The sequence below is a fragment of the Myotis myotis genome, unplaced genomic scaffold (assembly GCF_014108235.1).
Source record: "Myotis myotis isolate mMyoMyo1 unplaced genomic scaffold, mMyoMyo1.p scaffold_m19_p_17, whole genome shotgun sequence".
Lineage (NCBI taxonomy): Eukaryota > Metazoa > Chordata > Mammalia > Chiroptera > Vespertilionidae > Myotis > Myotis myotis.
Window position 1 is genome coordinate 26,169,735 of NW_023416321.1, and position 22,854 is coordinate 26,192,588.

At 46.3% G+C, this 22,854-nt stretch overlaps 1 protein-coding gene across 2 annotated transcripts; it reads right to left on the reverse strand.

Moving 5' to 3' along the window:
- Positions 1–1,925: 1,925 nt before the first annotated feature.
- LOC118672172 (phosphatidylcholine transfer protein) lies at positions 1,926–21,759 on the reverse strand. Of its 2 annotated transcripts, none has more exons than XM_036341677.1 (6): positions 21,549–21,759; positions 11,126–11,243; positions 8,289–8,368; positions 5,243–5,414; positions 4,314–4,381; positions 1,926–3,202 (listed from the first exon to the last, which is right to left on the reverse strand). In XM_036341677.1, exons 1-6 carry the CDS (start codon positions 21,690–21,692, stop codon positions 3,137–3,139), a joined length of 648 nt encoding a protein of 215 aa, XP_036197570.1. In that variant the 5' UTR covers positions 21,693–21,759; the 3' UTR covers positions 1,926–3,136. The 2 variants fall into 2 exon arrangements, with proteins under 2 accessions (XP_036197570.1, XP_036197571.1); XM_036341678.1 differs by lacking the exon at positions 21,549–21,759 and adding an exon at positions 21,071–21,090.
- Positions 21,760–22,854: the final 1,095 nt, after the last annotated feature.

Consider the following 22,854-nt stretch of genomic DNA (forward strand, 5'->3'; position numbering starts at 1 on the left):
TGGGAAGAAGCAAAAGGTCTATATTTACAAAATAAAGGGAAGGAAGCCCTTTATGCAGAAGAAGAAGAAGAAAGCCCAAAGGGAATAGGAAAACAATGAGGAGGAGAGGAAAAACATCACAAGTCCCATGTGAGGTTCGACCTTTGAGCCCAGAGTTACTACAGTGACCAGTGCTAGGGAATAGTGACCAATCACAGGGGATGTCCAGGCACCAGGATCTGCAGCCTTTATAAGCCACAGGGAAAAGGAACTTAGTGGGACTCTTTCTCCCTCCCCACGTGGGAGTCTGTGCTGTGAGATTCTTCCCCCTTCCCCACGTGGGAATCTGTGCTGTTCTTCAATAAATCTCCACCTTTGCCATACCACCTTCTGTCTGTGGATTCATTCTTCAACTCCGGCGCACAAAGAATCCGGGACATCCTGCCCAGGGGAACACTCTATGTTCCAGTCCAAAAATTTTGCTTCAACAACTTGACTTGAATTAAATGACTAAATATTAAATTATTATTTAATGTAATCAAACGAAACCTGCATATTGGATGGGTTTGTCTCCTGGGTGTCATTTGGGACAATCTCCTCTCAATGATGTATTCACTCACTCAGCGATCCTCCGAATGCCTTCTGTAGCCAACCCTAGAAGGCAGTAACCAAAGCCACATAACTGTTTCTATTCACAAGATACTAGTGTCTACCTAGAGCAGTGATGGCGAACCTTTTGAGCTCGGCATGTCAGCATTTTGAAAAACCCTAACTTAACTCTGGTGCCGTGTCACATATAGAAATTTTTTGATATTTGCAACCATAGTAAAACAAAGACTTATATTTTTGGTATTTATTTTATATATTTAAATGACATTTAACAAAGAAAAATCAACCAAAAAAATGAGTTCGTGTGTCACCTCTGACACGCATGTCATAGGTTCGCCATCACTGACCTAGAGCCACAGACACGGGGAAGACAAGTGAAACAAGGTGCTAGAGGAATGACAAAATATGTGTAACTTTCTAATTCCAAAAGGGGCATCCAGCCCCTGTGGAGAAGCATACCCCGGAGAGTGTGGTGGGCCTCGAAGCACCAGCTCTATATATTTTGTGCTTCTGGCTCAGGGGTTCTCAGCTTCTCACATAACCTCACATGTCAATGGTGTATAGGACTGTCTTCTCCAAATTAGCAAGCATATTTGCCAAAGAATCAAAACTCTACTAGTTATAGCAAACTTTGTGACTTTTCTTTCTAACTGCCTTACCTAGAAACTCAATGTTCTTAATATTCTCACAGTTCTTAGCCAGGTATGAAACACTGTTTAAAATTGTGGTTTGCATGCCATTTCATGTCGATTCTCTGCTCAAAGGCTGAAATCTCAGTGCTTGTGTTTCAGTGGCTCTATTCATAAAATTTCAACTTGACCTTTTTAACATAAGGCACTTAATTTATCTATCATTAAATTCCAGCTACACTCATGATAATGACATTTTAATGATACATTGATGAAGTATCACTTAGTTGCATAATTCTATCCATATGACAATGACTGGGGCGGGATAGGCACATGGTTTAAAGGGAATCATGGGATGGTGTGGGTTTAATGGAAAGAAATGTTATCTCCCTCCCTCTCTCTCTCCTTTGGCTCAGCATGAGCCTGGGAAGATGCAAGCCTACCTTTTGTTGTTAGCAGCAATCTAGCCACCAAATTACAGCCCAACATCAAAAATAACTTGAAGAAGAGAGCTGAATTATAACGTCAATTTGAGCACCTGTATCAACCCATACCTGAAGCCATTCTTCACCTGGCCTGGCAGGTCAGTGAGCCTAACATTCTTTGTTTGTTTGTTTAAGTCCATGAGTTCGGTCAGATGTGACTTGTAAACCAAAGAGACCAACTGATTCATTCTCACAAAAGGAACCAGGTAGGAAGGAAGCTGCACACAGGATAAACAGAAGCCACTCTGTATTTATTTGGTATTCAATCACTTTCCTTCTCAGAGAGAAAACGTACAGTCTGAGATATCCCGTTTTCATAAACCCCTGGCTTCTGGCTTTACCTCCTGAATGCCTATGCCCGTTCATCAAGGTTGACACTGCCACACAGTACTTAAACGTTTTCTCTGAGATCATCAAGGCTGTGTCACAAGATAGGTATCTGGCCCTACCAAAATTCAGGAGAAAACATACAAGTCTTTGGGTGGTGGAAAGAGGCAGACAACTTGGGTAGAATTCCTGAGAAAAAAGTAGAGAGTCAACCAACCCATTCGTTAATATTTCCTTGGCTGTGGACCATGATCCTGTCAACATCTCCATACCTTCCAGAGGGGAAATTCATCGTATTGCCTATAAGGACACTTTATCACAGGGCTGTGTGCAAAGCATCTTGGCTTGTGTTAACTACCAGAGCAATCCGGATGCCTCCATTGCCAGTAAAATGAAGAGCTAGTGAGGTGTGGCCAAACTCTCCCCAGTGGCATATGGGAGAGAGAAACACCCAGACATGGGTGATGAGGAGAAAATGGTTGTCACATCAGTCATATGCTTAGTTAGACCTACAGTGTTTTTTAAATCAAAGCAGCTTGTGATCCTCCAGCTGTGGAGATGGGCAGAGAATTATTGGGTTATCCCCTCAGATCCCAGCCAAATCAAGTCACCAGATTTAAGGCAAAGGGACGTCAACCCAGCCTTCCAGTCTTGGCGCACTGTGAGCGGACTCTGCAGGGAATGCAACTTCCAGCAGCCCCTCTGAGTCCAAGAAATCCAGTTCTGGGCAGGAGCCAGCTTGCCTGGAGGGGGCATTCTTATGTGTGTTTTTTGTTGTTGTTGTGGCTTCTCCACCCATCCATCCCCTCCCAAAGGCACAATGGAGTGATTGTGTTCCCTGCTGAGGACTTCCCTTTTGAAAAACAAACAAGCAGAAGTTTCCCTAATCTGACGCATATTCAACTGTGGAAGGAGGCAGCCTGCAGGGGCCCAGGGCAGGGCGAGTGGGAAAGGAAGCTGGGCGTCAGGCACACAGGGAGGCTGGGGCCGAGCTGGACGGTGTGCCGGCCTCTGAGGACAGGAAAGCGAAAGGAAGGCCGAGCATCCGTGGGTTGTGGCTCTTCCACAGACGTCGGTGCATGGGCACGAGCTTCCCAAGCCCCTTCCTTAGGTTTTCTGGAGGTAGTTCTGACAGGCTTTCGCCAAGTCTTTCAAGAAGTTAGGAACTCCATTCTGCAAAGCAAAGGAGACTGTCAGGTCTAGGTTCTCACACCAATCACTCCCCATTGCTTGGCGTGTGGCTCAGGTAGACAAAGGCGACTCGGGGAAGGATGAAAGACAACAGGGCCTGGACTGGGTTTCAAGTTGCCACAGACGATGGCGAAAGGTAAGATCCAGGGCGCAGGTGACACTAGGCCACAGAGGCACTGCCTTATACTTTGGCGTTTGCTAATGAAAGGCCAAGACATTTCTGAGACACCGTTTCTTGAAAAGAAAAAGAAAACACGGGGCATTTGGATGGGGCTGGGTTATTCAACTCCCCTGAGGAAGTGAAAGGACTTGCTTTGCAGAATTAGAGACCGGTAAGGATTTGGGGGCGTGAGGCTGGATATACTATTGCTTAGCGAGTGTTGACCATTGTGCAAGACTTTCCACCAACACTGTCTTCTCTACTCCCACTCTACGCAGTAGATAATATCCAGTCCCTTTTAAAAGGGAAAAACTCGATGGCTTCCATCAATTACACAGCGCAGGGCCTGGATTCAAAGGCACCTGGGTTTGACCCAAAGCCTCTGAGCTTTGTCACGCTCCCAGGGGATCTGTTGAGCCCTCCAGCCAGTTAGTAGGACGGGTACACAGCAGGCTGACCGGTCCCGGTGAAACCAGGCGCCTAGGTAGTCTCCGGTGATCGGGGCGACCATTGTGGTTCCCTCTCCTCACAGGGCAACAGAGCAAAACAACAGAAACAAAACCCGAGGCTCTCCCGACGTCAGGCTATCTCCCCAGCCGGCCCAGCTCCTCCGTAAGCAGACACAGGGTCCAAAGGCACCATTGTCCGCCTGAGGAGCAGCCTATTGTCCGAGGTTCCAGAGAGTGATCCTGGCGGGGTCTCGGGGCACGAGGAGGGAGGGGCTGGCATTCCAGCTAAGGATTCTTTGTCTTTTGCCCCAGCTTCATCCTGGGTGTTGGCAACCCCGGTCCTAACCGTGGTCACTCAACCACGCTGCTTCATAAAAGAGCCTCATTAGGCCCGAGACAGCGTGTCTCTTCGGCCTGACAGCCCCCACGGGCTAAGTCAACATTTGTCAAACACACTTCCCCCCTCTGCCTCCTGGGATCTCACCTTGGCGGCCCAGTTAATGAGCCAGGACGGAATTTGGCCACCTGGGTTATCGAAGTAATGCATGAAAACTAGAGGGGGAGAGAAAGCACGAGTCAGCAGGAGAAAACGGGTTAGAAAGGTACAGCCACCAACCCTGCGAACCTCCCCCTTCAGATTCAGACCCAGAAGGAGAGGGGGGGAGGTGACACGTAGGTCAGGTGGACTCTCTCCTCTGCCTTGTCTTCCAGGGCGTTTATATGTAAACATTTTTGAAAACATAGTCAAGGTACATTTGGCTGCTATTTCTTAAGTACCTGGCAAGTGCCAGACACTTGGCTAGAGTCTCATTATTTCTCCATTTGCTAACCTATCGTAAGGAGTTGGTGACATTAAACCCCAGTGTGTACAGGGTAAAATGGAGACTAAGAAGTGTGGGTTGACTTGTCAAGGTGACAGATCTAACAGGCATCAGAACTATGGCTTGGATTTTGCCTCCGGTTCAAGGCCTTCTCATGCCAGTAGGGCAGGTGGCCAGGTGGCCCACGCTCTGCCCCAGCTCTTCTCGTGGTTTGAACTCAAGGTAGGCAGGCCCTGAGACTCTGGGTTTTTGCTGAGAAGGAGCCATGTCCCCCGAAACATTCCTATGGGCTCTCTGCCCCCCTTCCCCCCAGGACCCACCTGGAGTCAATTCTGAGCCCTCTGGTAGATTTTGATGTTCTATTCCATCTGGACAACAGTCAGTAAAGAACGGATTGGGTCAGATTTAAACATCCACCTTGCACTCTAGCCAAGTTTCTGGGATGAACTGAATCTCTCCCCATGTTTGTCTTGCACCCCTGCCCATTCTCTGGCCTCTGGGAACGAGGATCATGCATTTACATGCCTCACGATCAGCGTGCCCCTCGCATGGGCGGCCCTGGCCGGTGCACTGGCATGCGCCTTGGCTTTACCTTTGCTCCCCTTCTTGCCATCGCTCTCAATCGCCAGGCTCTGCTTGTACCCCTTCACCCGGATAACGCCCGACCTCTCAGCAAACTGTGGCACGGAGGTGCTCTGGGCCAGGACCACGTAGATCTTCCGTCCTTCCACGTCCAGCTCTCGCCGCTGACGGATGTAGACATACTGCAGTGCCAGTCAAGGTGTGACATCACACCAGCCTCTCAGATGGGCAGAAGGAGAGCACCCCAAGCCAGAAGCCAAAGGAGGGGGTTCTGTTCCCCCCCATTGTCTCCCTTGAACTGTTACTTCACCCACCTGCCCCATCTCCTTACCTGCACTACAAGATTGTGCCTCGTACCACCTGGTGTATCACTTGAGAACATGCATTACCCTACCTGTCAACCATTCCTTGCTGCTTTGAATTGTGCAGAGAAACCACTCCTTTCTCTAAGAAGGCACTGGGAGATATAGGAGGATTGACTGTTTGTCAGCTGTGTAATCCTGGCTTATTTACTCAACTTTTCTGAGACGCAGTTTCTCTATGTGGGAAAAGGGAGGACCATCGCCCAGCAGGCAGGCTTGGTGGGGACATTACAGGAAGACCGGACCAGAACAAGCACTCGACAGACATTCCAAGTCATTCTGTTTTGTCCTGACTTCCCCCGAAGCTCTAAGTACTGACCTTTGTGCACAGCGGACAGGCAAGCAATGTAGGTGATCGTAGGAAGGCACTGACTTCCTGAGTATTTAACTCTGAATCAGCACTGGTTCACCAAGAATGACAGTTATTTCATCACAATAAACACAGAACAACCACTATGCCGATATCACTCTTCCAGGGAAGATCACTAAATCCTAAGAATGAGAAGTCACCACTTACTGAGCCCTTACCATGTGCTTTCCCTATAGCATCTATTTTGATCCTGACAAATCACCGTGAGTTCAGTATAAGTGTCCTGGTCTTACAGGTGACAACATTACACCAGAGAGGTAAAGAAACATGCCCCAGGTCCCACCGCCCAGCTGAAGTGATGAAACCTGAATCGGAACCCAGATCTGGCTTCAAAACCTATTTAGACTTTCATAGGTGGACGGGCTCAACCCTTTGCCTGTGTACTTTCAAAGGACAGAATTTTAGATTTAACACTACAAGTAATTAAAAGCCTAAGACAATAAAAAAAATCACTCTAAAGTATAACACAGTTGCACTTACTGTAATAGCAACAACCACAGCCCCAGGCACCTCAGAGTCTCAGAAGCACCTACAGTTGTCCCACTCATCACTCGGGCATCCTGAGCGACGGTCTATTGCCCTCGGTCTCTAAGTCATGGGGAGTAAAGTTCTCAGATGTTTTAAGGAAGAAGTCATGTTGCTTTTGGCTCCGGGTCGCTTCTCTCCCACTTCACAGCAACTGCCCCACTCTCGCCCACAACTTACTCAGCTCACATGATAGATGTCACCTGACACTCCACTGAGGAAAAATTAACTTGATACACATATTGATTAAAATTTGGCAGAGGTCTTTGAAGGGTTGGGAGGTCCAGCATGCCCCAGGGCCTATGACTGGCGAACCAGCAGTTCACTGAGGCCCAGGGACCCAAAAGGCCTTTTCCAAGGTCACACCAGGTCACACAGCAAACCAGAGGATGGCTGCAAACACAACCTGGGATCTTTCTCTCCAAAATGAATGTTCTTCACCACTGCACTATTCTCTGTTTTCAAAATTTCAACAACCCTTACTAGAGAGACATATATGCATATAGAAAGACTAAAAACAACAACAACTCGTGGGATCACGTGGCACTGGAAAGCCAATGAAATGAAAGTTTAAGGTGTCCTCAGTATTCACCCCTGCAAATATCTACCCAGCAGTGTCCCGGTGAGGTCAGAGAGGAGGACCATGGCCTGGTCAAGATCACCTTCTCTGGAGACAGCTGGACCTGGTCCCAAACCTGCCTTTTCCACCCACCAGCTCTGTGAACCTGAGTCAAGTTCTGAACTTCTCTTTGCCTCAGTTTCCCTCACTGTGAAATGGGGATGATGATGCCCGTTTTGCACCCTTGTCGGCAGGATTAGAGAAAACCACATAAAATCTAAGGGGTTAAGCAATCCCCAATTTGTTGAAATACAATGCCATATGTAATGTAAGCTATCTAGCAGGGTATGGGAACTGTGGCAAAAAATAAACCCTTACGGAGTTTAAAATCTAGTCGGGGGCCAGGTAGACACAAAAACACATACAGACAAAACACACAGAACATACCCCCACACTCCCTCTCTTTTTAGAGGATGATTATTTAGGAACCAACAGACTTATAGAATGTCAGGGCTGGAAAAGATCCAGTGATCACCTAACTCAGTGGTTTCCAAAGGTTATGTTTTAATCCACGAGCCCCTTTACTCCAAGAATCTTATGTGGAAATTCAGTGTGTGAAGTGCTCAGCTGCTGTGATTAAAGAGAAAGCTTGCCTGTCAGTCATCCTACCCCTGTACTGCTCTCCCAGCAAATTCCCATCCCACCCTCCCAGGCAAGTCCTAAGTGGGCTTCTTAGATCCTCGGAGTGGCAGCACAAACTCCCCACATTCCATTCAACTGCATCATAAGATACATAAGGAGATTGAGGGGAAGAAGCAGACACACAGCGTCCAGAGCCAAGAGTGATGGAGGGACCACTGTGGGGTCCATCAAACATGAGGTCTGAGGAGAGCTGGAATTGTGGGGGCTCTCGTCCCCACTCTGCCGCCAATCGCCTGTATGGATGCCTCAGTCATTTCACCTCTCTCTAGATTGGGGAGTGTGTTAAGCTTGATTAAAAGGTCTTTCCAAGTCCCCAATTCTGTGGCCCAACAACTTCAAGCCCTAGAAAATGTCTCAGGAAAGTAGAGGCTGCCCTCCAGTGACCACAGTTACAGACGCTCCACGTAGTCAGGCCCAGAAATCCCACTCTGAAGTCTCCAAACGCTGCACAAGGTGCAATAACAGCTTTAGCAGATGCTTCTGCAAGGATCAAAGACAACGCTGTCCACACTTGCTGGACATACCTGGGAAAGGATACATCCCTGTTGGACATGGGAAAAGGGTACTTCACTTCCCAGTAGACCACAGTCTCGCCGTTGCATTCCTTTTCATAAAGTTCTAAGGAGAACAAGAGAAGTTAATGCATCTGGAAGCCTCTTCGGTTTCAATTAACATGAAGCCTGCGTAGGATGACCTCGTAGAACACGGTAAACCATGAATGCGTACAGCACAGAATTCTAAAAAAGTCAGGCCTGTTCATTACCGCTGAAAGCTTGCTGCCAAGGGGCACAGTCCAGCAGATATAAAAGCAGAGTCAACATCAGAGAACCCAACAAAACTTGTCTATCTCAGAGCAAAAACAAGATTCCCGGCTAGGATGCAATGAATCACTATCCCGCAGGCAAGAATAAACCTTCAGGTTTCAAGATCAGGGTGACCACCAGATGTCACTAGAGTACCAACAATTTTGCTTTGAAGACCTTTTCTTCCCTCGATTTTAAGACATGACCCCTGGCTCAGGACTGAGTCGCCTAGTCTAGCACATTTCGCTGGGAAATAAAGGTTCTGGAGAAGGCAGTGTCCTTCCCCGACAAAGAGGAAGTGGCATAACTGCGGCGAAGCGTCTCCCATGTTTCTGTGCACTATACCACAGCTGCAGTGACCAGATCTCCTTCTGATCCCATCACGCTTTGGTGTGCAAACAGCGGCCGCTCCTGGAGGGAGGTAGCAAAGGAATTCGATGATCTGTGTCCCCTCTAACCCCAGCTGGACTGCAAACATCTCCCTGACATTTACAGAGGAAGCCAAGCCAAGGCTGCTGAAGTAACCCAGGGGTCCCTTGAGAAGCAGATGAGGGGAAAACTTATTACTTAACTCAGTTTTTGAAAGAAAACCTAATGAAGCGCTTGCCCACCCACTGGTGCCACAGGGACTGAAGACAGCCCTGAAAGGAAGGGAAGAGGTGGGCACCTGTTGCTTTCCCATGCTCGGCGTTGACACCCCGTTCGTGGACTGGCATCTCAATGCTCCTTCAGGGCATCGCCTTCCCTTCCTTCTCGACGATGTGGCTTAAGCAGAACTGGCTCAGCATTCCTCCCAGGGCTGGGAAAGTGGCAAGACATGGCCACGGGGGTTAGTTCAGGGAGGTGCATCTGGCCAGGGCCTGAGCTTGCCGCTCGAGCAGGTGAAAGCTTGAAGGTGGTTTAGTAAAGGCTCTCAGGGACTCCCGGAATATCCGGGAGGACCAGAGTTAGGGTTAGACCTCAGGATTGTTCCAGAGAAGCCAGTCGGGTGGACCAGACACCATGGCGTGAGAACCGAATGTCAGAAGCCCTGCAACTGTCTGCCCCAAAGTCAGGATGCCGCTGCTGGGACCATCACCGGAAAATGGGTTCTGCGTGCCGCCTGCTTCCTCGTGTTGCCCTCTCTCAAACTGAAGACATGTGTGCGTCTTATCGGCCACTTCAGTCACATGACTGGGATGGCTGCTAGGGAGCCTGGGACAGAGAGAACAGTTTGTCCCTTGCATGGGCGAGCATCACAATTCCCCCTAGATATGAAGCGTATCTGAAAACAGTAAGTGGCCCAAAGCCATGAGAAAGGTCCACAGGAAATAAGCACGTGGTCCATGCTGAGCCAATGAGAGCCAATCCTGGGCTCTGGCTGCCGGCGGCAGGAAGTGGGATTCTCGTTCCTGTTCCTCTGGGGTTAATCATGTGGTTACTTATGAGCCTGGATCTTCTGGTGGCACCTTTGCATGACATGGGAATCTGCCTGAGGACTCGGGCAGAAAAACGAAGTCAAAAGATGGAGAAATGACTCAAGTATTGGATGCAGTTCTCCTGGAAGCCAGACACCTGTGGAGTTTTCCAATGCCATGAACCAATAAACTTTTCCTTTTCTTACACGGGCATTCGTTAGCATTTTTGTTACCTGCAGCCAGGAGACCTGACTACGAGGGTCTTTCAGAGTCTGTGCGCCCCTTGGCAACTCCGTAGTTTTATGCCACTGTGACCGAGATGGCAGAGGTCTCTCCTAGCTCTGTGGCAGCGGGATCCCGTTTAATGCCTTTCATAACTCTCCATCACCCATAGGGTACAATCTAAGGACTGCAGACTGGCAGCCAGCCTAGGCCTTGGGGATCTGAACCCTCTTCCCACCCTACCTCCAGATTCTGCTGCCCAATTACTCACCATTTGTACATATCATGCTGTCTCACGCTTTCCTGACTTGACTCATGCTGTTCTCTGGGCCTGGAATGCCCTTGCACCACTCATCCCCTTCCCCTAACTTCCTCACATATAGTATTCTTGTGTTCAACTTCCAAAACAAAGCTCGGGCACCACCTCCTCCAAGAAGCTTTCCATGATGCATAGGTATACAGATGACAACCAGTTTACAGAGAGAACAGAGTAGCCCTCTGGGCAAACTGAAGAGTGGATCAGAAAGTATGCAAAGAGCAAGTCCTAGGAATAGCAAAGGCACATTTCAGCCCAGCACTTAAGACTTTTATGCCAAACTTTAAAATGAAACATAACAGAGTAGAAATTAAACCTGCCCTAGCCGGTTTGGCTCACTGGATAGAGCATCGGCCTGGGGACTGAAGGGTCCCAGGTTCGATTCCGGTCAAGGGCATGTACCTTGGTTGCGGGCACATCCCCAGTAGGGGGTGTGCAGGAGGCAGCTGATCGATGTTTCTCTCTCATCGATGTTTCTAACTCTCTATCCCTCTCCGTTCCTCTCTGTAAAAAATCAATAAAATGTATTTTTTTAAAAGAAATTAAACCTGCTAGAAATTTATCCTGCTAGGTAGGATAAATAACAATAGATTCTACTTTCGAATTGACTTTTTAAAAAACAGTGGGTGTTACTCACCTTTAACATATTGGTCCCACTGTTTTCTGTAGTCTAAGTCCATATAGACATCGGCGAGCAGAGCCGGCGGGCAATCCTCCAGAACACCAAAGACTTTATACTCGTACAGTCCGGTCTGCTGTAGAAACGGAACAGGCAGAAACAACCTATTGATTCCCAAGTTGCGAGACAGCTGGATCGCACAGCATATGAACAACAGCTGAGGCTGGGGTTCACACCACACCATTTATGGAGTCCCTTCCTGTCATCTTGGTGACATGATGCTGAAAAAGCAGATAAGGCCCCTGCTCCCATGGGTCTTAAATTCGGCAGGAGCATTGGTGGTGGTGTTAGCTACAAACAGTATTCAGCTAATGTAAACAGGCGCCAAGCAGGGGCGTGTGACAGATGAAGCTGGATTCGGAGGAGAGGGGTTCTAAATAATTAGATGGTCAGGGAAGGTCTCCATGAGGTCTCCATCACCTTTATCAGAACCTCTTGTCCGAAATATTAGAAGGAGCCATTCGTGGGAGGATGAGGAAACACCATTCCCAGTAGGGGAAGGCCCTCAGGTTGATGGATTGAAATGCTCAAAGAGCAGAAAGTCCAGGGCTCTGGAGAATTGTGGTGCCCAGAGAGTAGGAGTTGAGGCCACAGAGGTGGTGGGACTGGGCTCTCAAGGGATTTGTAAACCAGTGTAAGGGGTTAACTCTTTCATTCTAACTGCTATGAAAAATCAAGGAATGACTTTAAACAGGATGTGGGTTTAGAAGGATGACTCGCTGCTTGGTAGAAATGAGATCCTAAGAGAGTAAGAAAGTGGTTTAGAAGACAGTGCAATAGTCCAGATAAGAGAAGACCGTGATTGGAACGGGGCGGTAACAACAGTGATGGGGAGAAGTCAATGACTTAGGGAAAAATTTTAGAAGTTATGTCAACAACAATTGCGGTGAGGACAGACTGGCGAAGGGAAAGAGAAAGCAAAGAACTGAGGGTAACTCTCAGAACCTCTGCTTGAACAACCTGGCAAACGGGGAGCTCCTTTTTGTAAGAAAGAAAAAAACGTGGGGAGGAGGTCATCTGTGGGCTGTGGGGTAACCAAGAGTAACAACCTTGCGTTTGAGATGCTTATTAAACATCCAAGTAGGGGCTGTCGTATAGGCAGCTAGCATTCAGGGGACAGGTTACTGTTTTAGATTCCACGGGGCCGAATGAACCCAGCACACTCTTCTATCAATTCTAAGACAGAATTTGTCAACACTGCTTCTATTTTATATAAAGGACTTGTGCATAAAGGGGAAGACACAACAGCTGCAGATCATATTAGTCCCTGTTATTCAGAAAAGAAAAAAAAGTTTCTAGATTCCACAGTCCAAGAACCCTTGTCTGCGAGGGGACTGGGCCGGAGTTGGCCGCTACACATTTTCAACTCTCCGTACAATGGCAACTTGAAGTTCCTAACCGTCACCTTGTCTAAAGGCTCTACCTTTAAGATTAAACCAGTGGCCCTTAAATGTCAATGCAAAGGCAAACAAACAGAAAGAAAGCCATTGTGGTGGTTCTCAACCTTCCTAATGCCGCGACCCTTTAATACAGTTCCTCATGTTGTGGTGACCCCCAATTTCAAATTGTTACAAATTGAACATAATTAAAGCATAGTGATGAATCACAAAAACAATATGTAATTATATATGTGTTTTCCGATGGTCTTAGGCGACCCCTGTGAAAGGGTCGTTCGACCCCCAAAGGGGTCATGACCCACAGGTTGAGAACCGCTGCAGTAGAGCCACTCAGTTTCCGTGTGCTAACATAATGTCATTGGGTAATTATGCATTAGGGAAGCCATCCTCTTCAGCGCCATGCTGGAAACGCATGGGAAGTCAAAGGGGTAAGCATGGTGAATCTTTCCAGATATCATGAGGCTCGTTCAAGGGTCTCCTAGCTCAGGTGGCGTAACCCAGGGGGTGAATAACCTAGTTTAGGAATTACAGGCACATGTGAAAGTACCTGGCAAGGAATGGAAGGCCAAATTGAAACTAAATTCATAAGGATTTTCCAGCTCCAGAAGTAGGTGGCTTTATACCAAGGGTTTCCTGTCATCAAATGACAAACTAATAGACCTGAACCCCCTAGTGCTGTGCCATGGATGCCCCAATGGAAGGACAGACCTCGGGAGAAACCTCTCCCTCCTGCCCCGCCCCTCACCCTCACGCATGGAAAGGTAGCGAGGGTGTACACATAGGGCATTTAGACCCACATGTGTTTTCATCACCGCCGGAAGGAAGACAATTAGCCCCTCGTTCAGGAATATTGGGGGCCCCGTTTTCCACATGGACTGAGCAAAAGGGACAATTATGTCTTGAGATCATTATCTCCCCAACCTGACATGAGTTAGCTTTGGCTATCTGGATAAATTAAGACAAACTGTTTCCTTAAACTGGCTCCTGGCCCCTCGTGAGTGGCACCACAGCCCCAGTGACCTCAGTCCTATACATCTCGCAGAAAAGAAAACAGAGGCCCTCCAGGAAGAGGAAAATAGAATGATGTGATTGACGTGAACACCGAAGAATGAGCTATTGTGACGACTTCCTTTAAACACTCCCTTCGAGGCAAGACTGAGAAAGGCCAGACCTCACAGGAACAAGATACTGGGTAACACCTTTCCTAGTCTAGCAATAGAAAGTTCTTTTCGAGTGCAGGATGGCCCCACCCAATGTCCTGGGTCAAAACACTTTTTTCACCCATTATTTCTTTTAAAGAAAGGATCTCAGCACACATGCTCACGTTTTTATTTTGTCTTTTAAAAAAATACAGTGAGCCCCTAGCCGGCTTGGCTCAGTGGATAGAGCCTCGGCCTGCGAACGGAAGGGTCATGGGTTCGATTCCGATTAAGGGCATATGCCTGGATTGTGGGCTTGATCCCCAGGGGGCGTGCAGGAGGCAGCCAATCAATGATTCTCTCTCATCATTGATGTTTCTAAATCTCCCTCTCACTTCTTCTCTGAAATCAATAAAAATATATTTTTAAAAAATACAGTGAATTTTTTAGCATTGTAGAAATAATTCATATTCATTATAGGAAAACTGGGAAATGCCAAAAAAGAATGAATAAAAATGGCATGTGACCCCCATAATCCACAAATACCTATTGGCAATATGTGACACATTTCTTTTAAGTAAATAAATACTTCTCTGTGTTACAAAAATGGAAATAATGGTATAAACACCTTGTGTCCTTATTTTTAACAATATTATATTGAAGCTATAGAGAGATCACACCCAACTTAGTTATTCTTTTAAGTTATTTCTGTTTCCAAATACTTTAACAAATATAAATACTGCTGGAATAATCTATTATTTCATACGGACCAAATTGGTCCATAATTCTAACCTTTTCATTTGGAAAGCTTCCTTAGAGATAAATTATATTAACATTTAAAGGTTCTTTATACTTTTTATAAATGTTTAAGAAACTTTATATCAATTTATACTCTCCCCAGTAGCAAAGGATCACCTCACCAGGATTGGGTACCACTGTTTGTACAATTTGACAGAAAAAAGTACAAATCTTAGCTTAATTTGGGCAAAGTTTTGTTAGTAAGTGAGCTCCTTACAAGTAGAGATATAAACTGTGTATAACAGTGGTTCTCAACCTTCCTAATGCCGCGACCCTTTAATACAGTTCCTCATGTTGTGGTGACCCCCAACAATAACATTATTTTCGTTGCTACTTCATAACTGTAATGTTGCTACTGTTATGAATCGTAATATAAATATCTGATACGCAGGATGTATTTTCATTGTTACAAATTGAACATAATTAAAGCATAGTGATGAATCACAAAAACAATATGTAATTATATATGTGTTTTCCGATGGTCTTAGGTGACCCCTGTGAAAGGGTCGTTCGACCCCCAAAGGGGTTGGGACCCACAGGTGGAGAACTGCTGCTCTATAACATTTGTTGCAGTTATGTTTCTGAGCTTCCTAACGTTTCAATAAATTAATATAGATGAGTTTACTCAAAAGGTTTTAACCCACAATTCTTTAAAAATGAAGAATGCTCCATTTTTTCAATCACACTGGAAAACAACACACTGTATACTTGTGTAATGCTCCATTTATAGAACATTTAACTTCCTACACTTCACATAGTAAAAGAATTATTCTGTGGCAGAGCATCGGTCAATATTTAGTGTGCGATACAGTTACCAGAAGAAGACACCCCCTTCTTTCTTGCTAAAAGAACATAGTCAACAGTATTGTAATACTGACGTATGATGTCAGGTGGATACTAGCCTTCTCAAGGTGATCACTTTGTAAGTTATACAAATGTCTAATCACCATGCTGTACACCTGCAACCAATATAATATTGTATGCCAACTATAATTTTAAAAATTTTAAATTATAAAAAAATATTATTTAAAAAAAAAAAAAAAGACTCACATTACGGTTAAGGAAAAGAACTTCCACCCTGGCCGGTGTGGCTCAGTGGTTCAATTTCCCGTCAAGGGGACCTACAATGAAGGCTTGCAGGTTTGATTCCCAACCCCAGTCAGGGCGTGTGCCAGAGGCAACCAATCGTTGTGTCTCTCTCACATCGATGTTTCTCTCTCTCTCTCCTTCCCTTCCACTCTCTCTAAAACATATTATTTAAAAAGTGAAAAGTAGACTGACAGGATAGTGCTGATAAGATAGGAACATTTACAGGGAAATAGGATTATGTGTAATTTCATCATAATAGTACAGAAATATATAAGCATTGCTAAAATTCGTGGCCAAGGAAGAGCAGTGAGAGATAATGGACCGTGTCAATGAACATTAAATAGAAGTATATTTAAGTTACCATAGAGACATCTACAACTCCACACACTCTTTTATAGAAAGCGCTGCCTCCTTCCACTGAGTAATTCAGAAAAAAAGAATTATAATCTTGCTGGGACCCACTTCGTCCTTCGCCTTGAGAAGAAATCAAGCTCGGCTGGCTCTTTGGCTTGCAATGTGCTTCCTTTGGTGACCTGTCAGCAGTCACTGCAGCCGCTATGTACTTCGTATTTGAAGTTTTCCAAACACTTGGACCTGCTCTACATTATTTCAATGACGCTGGTGATTGTTTCTCTCAGCACGGTGCCGTTTCCGGACTTACATTCATGATCTCATGTGCTCTTTAACACAGCCCTGCCTGCCATATAGATAGAAACACTGGTGTTGCCTCCATCTTTATACACAGACCTGAAGTGAGGCTAAATCATGTGCCTGAGTCCTACAGCCAGTACTTGGGACAGAACAAGGGTGACCCCGGCCCCTCCTACTGCCCACAATGTCTCCTTCGTTAGCTCTACTCTGTCCAAACCACTGTTGCAGACCACACTAACGCTTAAGGTAAACAAGCCCCATCACACAGAGTATCTCAGCCACAAGGGGCCTTAGACGCTTTAGTAAAAGATGTCAGTGACTTGCCAAGCGTCAGTCAACAACACTGTTGGTGGCAAAGCCTGGATGGGAACCTGTTCCTTCCGGTCCTCAAGCCAGTGCTTCTGCCCCAGACCACCCAGGATGGACCTCCCACTGCGATGCTCCCCTGAGTCCCTAAGCCCCGTGTTTGTCCAATGGGCCTCCAACTACCACAAGAGGTACATTTTAGATGCTGCTTCTGGGGGGTTCAGATAAGGACCAGGGAAAGCTGGGAACGGGGAAAGGATGAATATTATCACTTTCAACGGAGCTGGGCTGTGCTGTCTTTCTTTATGTTGTTCCAAAGAGTCATGAAAATACAGAAAATTATAGCCAGAAACTACATACAGCCTGGTGCTGACGGCAGGGGCTCGGAGGCACAGCCAGCATAGGACCTAAGCTCTCCCACCGACTGGCCTTGCTCTTCTCAGCGGCCCAGTGGGTCTAATGAGAGTTCCTACCTAAGGAAATGACTATGAAGATTAAATGACCCGCCTAAAGTTCATCACATAATAAGTACTTAGGATTACATATCACTTTCATTAATAAGGTCAGTATGACGCTCTTTTTCCGGATTGAAGAACTCAGGATTCAGAACTGCAACATAATGCAAGTTTTTAGAAAAACGAGTATCTATGGAGTACCTACTCTAAGCGGGCACTGTGCTTAATGACTAATAGCCACAATAATCCCGCCAAGTCAGCATGGTATTATCTCCACTTTATAAATGAAGACGGGGGGGGGGGGGGGGGGGGGCGGCGGCGGCATGGTTCGGCCACTTAATACTAAAATCGCTAATTTTTGAGATGCCCTGGTATTCTGGCTAACTGGTCTAATATATCAAGCTGCTACATTCCTTCCTTCCTTCCTTCCTTCCTTCCTTCCTTCCTTCCTTCCTTCCTTCCTTCCTTCCTCCCTCCCTCCCTCCCTCCCTCCCTCCCTCCCTTCCTTCCTTCTTTTTTTAATATATTTTTCTTGATTTCTGAGAGGAAGGGAAGGGAGAAGGAGAGATAGAAATGCCAATGATGAGGGAGAATCATTGATCGGCTGCCTCCTGCATGCCCAACACTGGGGATTGAGCCCACAACCCAGGTGTGTGCCCTGACTGGGAATTGAATCATGACCTCCTGGTTCATAGGTCAACACAGTCACTGAGTCACACTGGCCAGGCAAGCTGCTGCATTTCTTAGCAATGGTTATTCAAATGCCTGAAAGATAACTGTTCAATTTCGTTTCACTTGCATTCACAGAGTTAACATATGTTGAGGAACAGAACTGCCAATAATGGTACATGTATTTATCCTAAGCATAATAAATTCTGTAAGAGCTAACATCTGTATATATGAGAAATATCAAAATGTCACAATATTTGCATTTGACGTTGCGGTTCCCACAGAGAAGCAATCCCTGGTGGGCCCCCAACCCTCCTACCTACCCCTCAACTGACCTCATTCGTTCTCTTCAATTTATGGTGTTCAATTTATCCGCATTTACATCACTAACTTCCAGACAGCCTTGATGAATCCATTTCCCTAATCCTATAAGCACACCCTGGACTGTGCACTGGATTTTCTTTGCTTTTCACAGAAGAGCTCATTTCTATTCCTCAGGGGGACAGGAAGCCTTCCCAGCCTACGGCTGTGGAAGCTGTCCAACGCCAGCTACTCTGGCAAGCAATAGACTCAGATGGAATGAAAAGTAAGCATTTCTCACCAGAGAGAACCAGTTCTAATGGCAAGGGCCAACGCTACAGCTGCCACTGGGAAGTGTGTACCAAGACTGTGTGGAGACAGTTAGCGAAGTCTGATTTAATCGTTTCCATCTCTCTAAGAAAGCAGGGTAGGTTTCAACTCTTAGGGTTGCAGATGGCTGGGTAGAATGTTAATGAGAGGTAGCTGACTAAATACCACACTGGGCCGAATGCTTCACATGGGTTAGCCCACTTAATCCACAATGATAACAGGAGATATACCAATTTTTCAAAGAAACGAAGGCTTAAAGGACTTCTGAGAAATACCTGGGAAAGGCGAACCTTTTGAGAAAAGGTAGAGACGGGAGGTAGATTGGTGGCTGGGAGTGGGAACAAGGTGACAGCAAATGAGCGAGAGGTTTCCTTTGGGAGCAACACAAACGTTCTAAAATGAGATGGTGGTGAAGGTTGCGTAACTGCATACATTTACTAAAAATCGCTGAGTTGTACTTAAAATAAGTGGGTTTTATTCTTTGTAAATGATATACCAATAAAGTTCATATAAATGATACCTCCATAAATAAGAGAGTTTATAAAACTCACCGAAGGTCACACAACTAATGAAGGCCGAACGTGGGCATGAAGCCAGTGATCTGACGCGGAGTCTATGGCCTATGCTCGTACCCCGGGGCCTCGGAACTCTCTGAACACATCATTAGATAAGTCAGAAGCTGCCTGCGTGCCTGAGGCTATATATAGGGTCACCCTATAATTTACCATTCCAGCTGGCACACTTTGGAGAGTGGCAGTTGTAAAAATTTTCGCCAGGACAATAGGTATAAAACCGGGCCTGTGGTGGACATATTGGGACATATCAGTAAATACAATTTGAAAGTATATCAAGCATCTAGTTTCATACCATTGTGGTATGAAACTAGAGCTCAATTACAAGAAAAAAACCTGAAAAACACACAAACACATGGAGGCTAAATAACATTTATACTAAACAATGAATGAGTTAACAACGAGATCAAGGACAAAATCAAAACATGCCTTGAGACAAACGAAAATGAAAACACAACCACCCCAAATCGATGGGTGTTCATAAGAAAAGATTTACTAACTAAAGCTCAGAAGGAATTCTCTTGCAGGAGGGAGGTACAGGATGGGCGTCAACCTGGAAAACCAATGAGGCTTTAGCAAAGCGGGCCAGGCAGCGAATCATGATGGATGATGCTAAAGGCCAGTAAGGGTTCTGGGAAGGAGCTGGTGTGTAGCCTGAGCCAATAAGGCCTCCACATTTTATTACAGATGGAGATCAAAATGGCTAGGGGCAATGGCCCTCCATCCTGTCTGCTGAGGCTCAATGGCACACCTATGGGAATCTTATGATCCTCCAAACTTGTGAAAGCTTGCTATTTACATCAATGTACCATGACTGTCTTCATCCCCAGAACAGGTGGAAATAATACATATAGAATGGTTAGTAGGGATAGGAACTGTTTAAATACCACTCATACCCCTCCCTCCCCACAGGAGAGAAGTGGTCCCTGCAAAGCAAAAAAGCAGAGGCCCATGGGGTAGGGAGTATGGGTGGCTAGAGGACAGGAGCAGTATGCATGAGTTATGGGAGATAAAGCTGGAAATATATGAGTTAAGACCAAACTAGTTCATGGTGAAGGCCTGGAAGGGGGGGGGGGGGGAGCTTAGAAGAGGTCCATGGGGGGAAAAGGGGACATATATAATATTTTCAACAATAAAGATAAAAATATAATGATAATAATAAAAATAACATTTTTTTAAAAAGACCAAACTAGTTCAGGATAACCTGCAAGCCATATTTGCCTTCCCTCAGAGAGGCACTATGGAAGCATATTTATGACACAGGACTAGAGCAAGACAGCTGAGTTCTGACTCCAGTTCAAATCTTGAACAAGCAACTTAACCTTTCCATAGATTCATTTCCATACATATAGGTAAAAAAAAAAAAAAAGTATAATCATAGCACCTTACATTAGGGATGATATGAGGATTCAGTACCTGCAAAGACTTAAACAGTGCTTGGAACATTAGAAAGCATGAAATGTATTCGCTGTTACAATAGTTACTAATTCTGCAATCAGCAATGCCACTGAAACGGGAGCGATAAGATCATAGCCTTATGGGTGTTTGCGTGGGCTGCAATGTGTAGGATGAAAAGCTGGGAAACTAGTTAAGAGGTCACAGCAATTCTAGGTGAGAAGTGCCATCTACAGTGACAAACACAGAGGAAAGTAAAGGGAAAGAAAACGGGCCCTATGTCAGATATGTCTGCACAATCGAATGGACAAACCTTGGCAAACGCCTGGATGCGGCTGGTAAAGGAAAACGGAATAATCTGAGAGAAGATAAATGCATCTTGTCTGAAAACTGGTCCAATTCTGCACCAAGGTAACTGTTGAAATTTCCCTAGGAAATTAATTCCGTCTGCTCTACACTGTGAACTTGCTCACCTTGCTACACCCAGTGGTATATGTAGCAAGACATCCAGAGCTCCTCCCTGCTCTAACACTATAATACTCTGGTCCTCTGCCAGGAAACCTGGATTTCACTTACCTTGCCTAAGGATGCCCTTTAACCTACTTGTCATGAACTGCTATTACACAGGGCAACTGATGACAGGGCTCAGGTGCAATATGACCCTCCCACCTGGATGGCGACTTGTTCCAAAGGCCTGCAGGGCCGCCTGGAGACCTGCTTAATGACCAACTCCATTCCTCCCAGGCCTTCAGTGAATCTTTCCCTCTGAAGCTTCAGACTAAAGTTAATAAGTGCAACTTACAAGGAAGGGGCAGCAGCCAAAAGAAGCAGGTCACTGGAATGGCTACAGTTGATAGGAAGTCCCTCTTCAGCGACACTCCCTCCCACACAACGGCCACCCTGCACATCCAGTCTCTGAAAAGTCGTGTTTTTTTCCACCTGGATTCAACCCGAGGATATTCCCCACATACACACACCGCTGGCACCCACTCCCGCGGTGCATGAGGCTCCGAATCAGCATACCCACGTTTTCACTTGACAGTTAACTTCTCACAAACCACACCCCCGTGGGGCCCCAGACCTAAGGCTGAATTCTGATGACCTCCCCCCTCCCCGAAACGGGACAAAGTCAGCTGGAGACACCGCCCCGGCGCTCGCTCCTCCCAGCTCCAAAAGACCCGCCCGGGTCCGGACTTCCGCGGCTGCAGCCCCCGGCTCCCCCGGGAAGGCTGGCCCTGGCACGCGGCAGCCCCGCGGTCCTGCAGCAGGCAGGCCGCTACCTGGTCCAGCAGCCGGTAGATGCTGATGCCCAGGGTCTCCATCATTAGCTGCCATTCGGCCCCGGCCAGCGCGGGCTGCTGGAGCTCGGCACAGGCCTCCCGGAACTGCTCCTGGGAGAAGCCACTGGCCAGAGCCGGGTCCATCCTTCCGCGGCCAGAGCTCCTCCGCCAGCAGGAGAGACCGGCTGAGGCAGGATGTAGGTTCGGGGGCGGGGCGGAAGGGTGGCCCAGCGTGATTGGCAGGGAACGGAGAAGTAATGGAGGGGAAGGCGGGACTTAGTGGGAGGAGGAGTCTAGGATGGGGCGGGGCCATGAAGGGGCGGGTCTATCGAAGTGGGCGGGGCTGAGCAAGAGGTGAAGGAGGCTAGAAAAAAATAAAATGAAAAAAATTGGATTTGAGCTAGGGAAAGATGGGAGAGCTATGAAAATGGGGGCTTATTTATAGACGGAAGGAAGACACTAATGTCATCTCAGAAAGATCCCCTGAGTAGCCCATCCCATACTCCTTGAGAATCTCAGGGGTCAGATGCTAGAACTACATATTTCAATATAATTTCTATTCGTTCTGTTACGCATTTTAAAACATTATTCTGAGAAGAGGTCCATGGGATTCTCCAGAAGGCCAAAGGGATTTATTCCACAAAAGGGGTCAAGAAATCTAATCTATAGGGGGTCCCCCAAAATATATATACACACATTTTGAATAATTATAAAGGTAATGTTTATGAAAATACATTTCATTATCAAAATTGAGCTATCAGCTGTCAAAGTGTGTATACATTTTGGGGGGCCACCCTGTATATTGGATCTACAAGGTAATTTGCCTGCCTAGAGGGTGAAAGATGATCTAAAAGTTATTATTGTAAGATCCAGAGACCTAGAAGCATGGAACAGACTGTGGAATCTCAGAGGGAAGGTGGGGTACAAAAGGATTTGTACGCATATATGCCTAGCCCATGCACACAGACAATAGGATGGTGGAGGCCTGGGTATGTGTGTGTGGGGGGGGGGGGGGGCGCTAGAAGAGCTCAAAGGGAGAAAATAAGAAACATATGTAATACTTTCAACAATAAAGATTTTAATAAAAAAATAAATAAAAGTTATTATGTGTCCACCAAGGATTTCTGCATTTTGCATAAATTTAGACTTTTTGCAACTCAAGGACCTTTGTGTTCTCTCAGGTCCCTTGGGTATTACTATCGTTCTTACCGCCTGACTGTACTTGGCTTTGAATAAAGTAGGTAATTTAAACATCAAGACAGTATAACGCCACATTAGTGCCAATAACCTCTGGGAACCCGTGTTT

What these genes read in the sequence shown, in the direction of transcription:
- LOC118672172 (XM_036341677.1), bottom strand. Translation starts at nt 21,692, where the DNA reads ATGGACCCGGCTCTGGCCAGTGGCTTCTCCCAGGAGCAGTTCCGGGAG. An exon ending in TGGCAAGAAGGGGAGCAAAG is followed by an intron (nt 4,382 to 5,242) that starts GTAAAGCCAAGG and finishes CTCCCCCTCTAG; the next exon opens with TTTTCATGCATTACTTCGAT. An exon ending in TCATTAACTGGGCCGCCAAG is followed by an intron (nt 3,203 to 4,313) that starts GTGAGATCCCAG and finishes TTTGCTTTGCAG; the next exon opens with AATGGAGTTCCTAACTTCTT.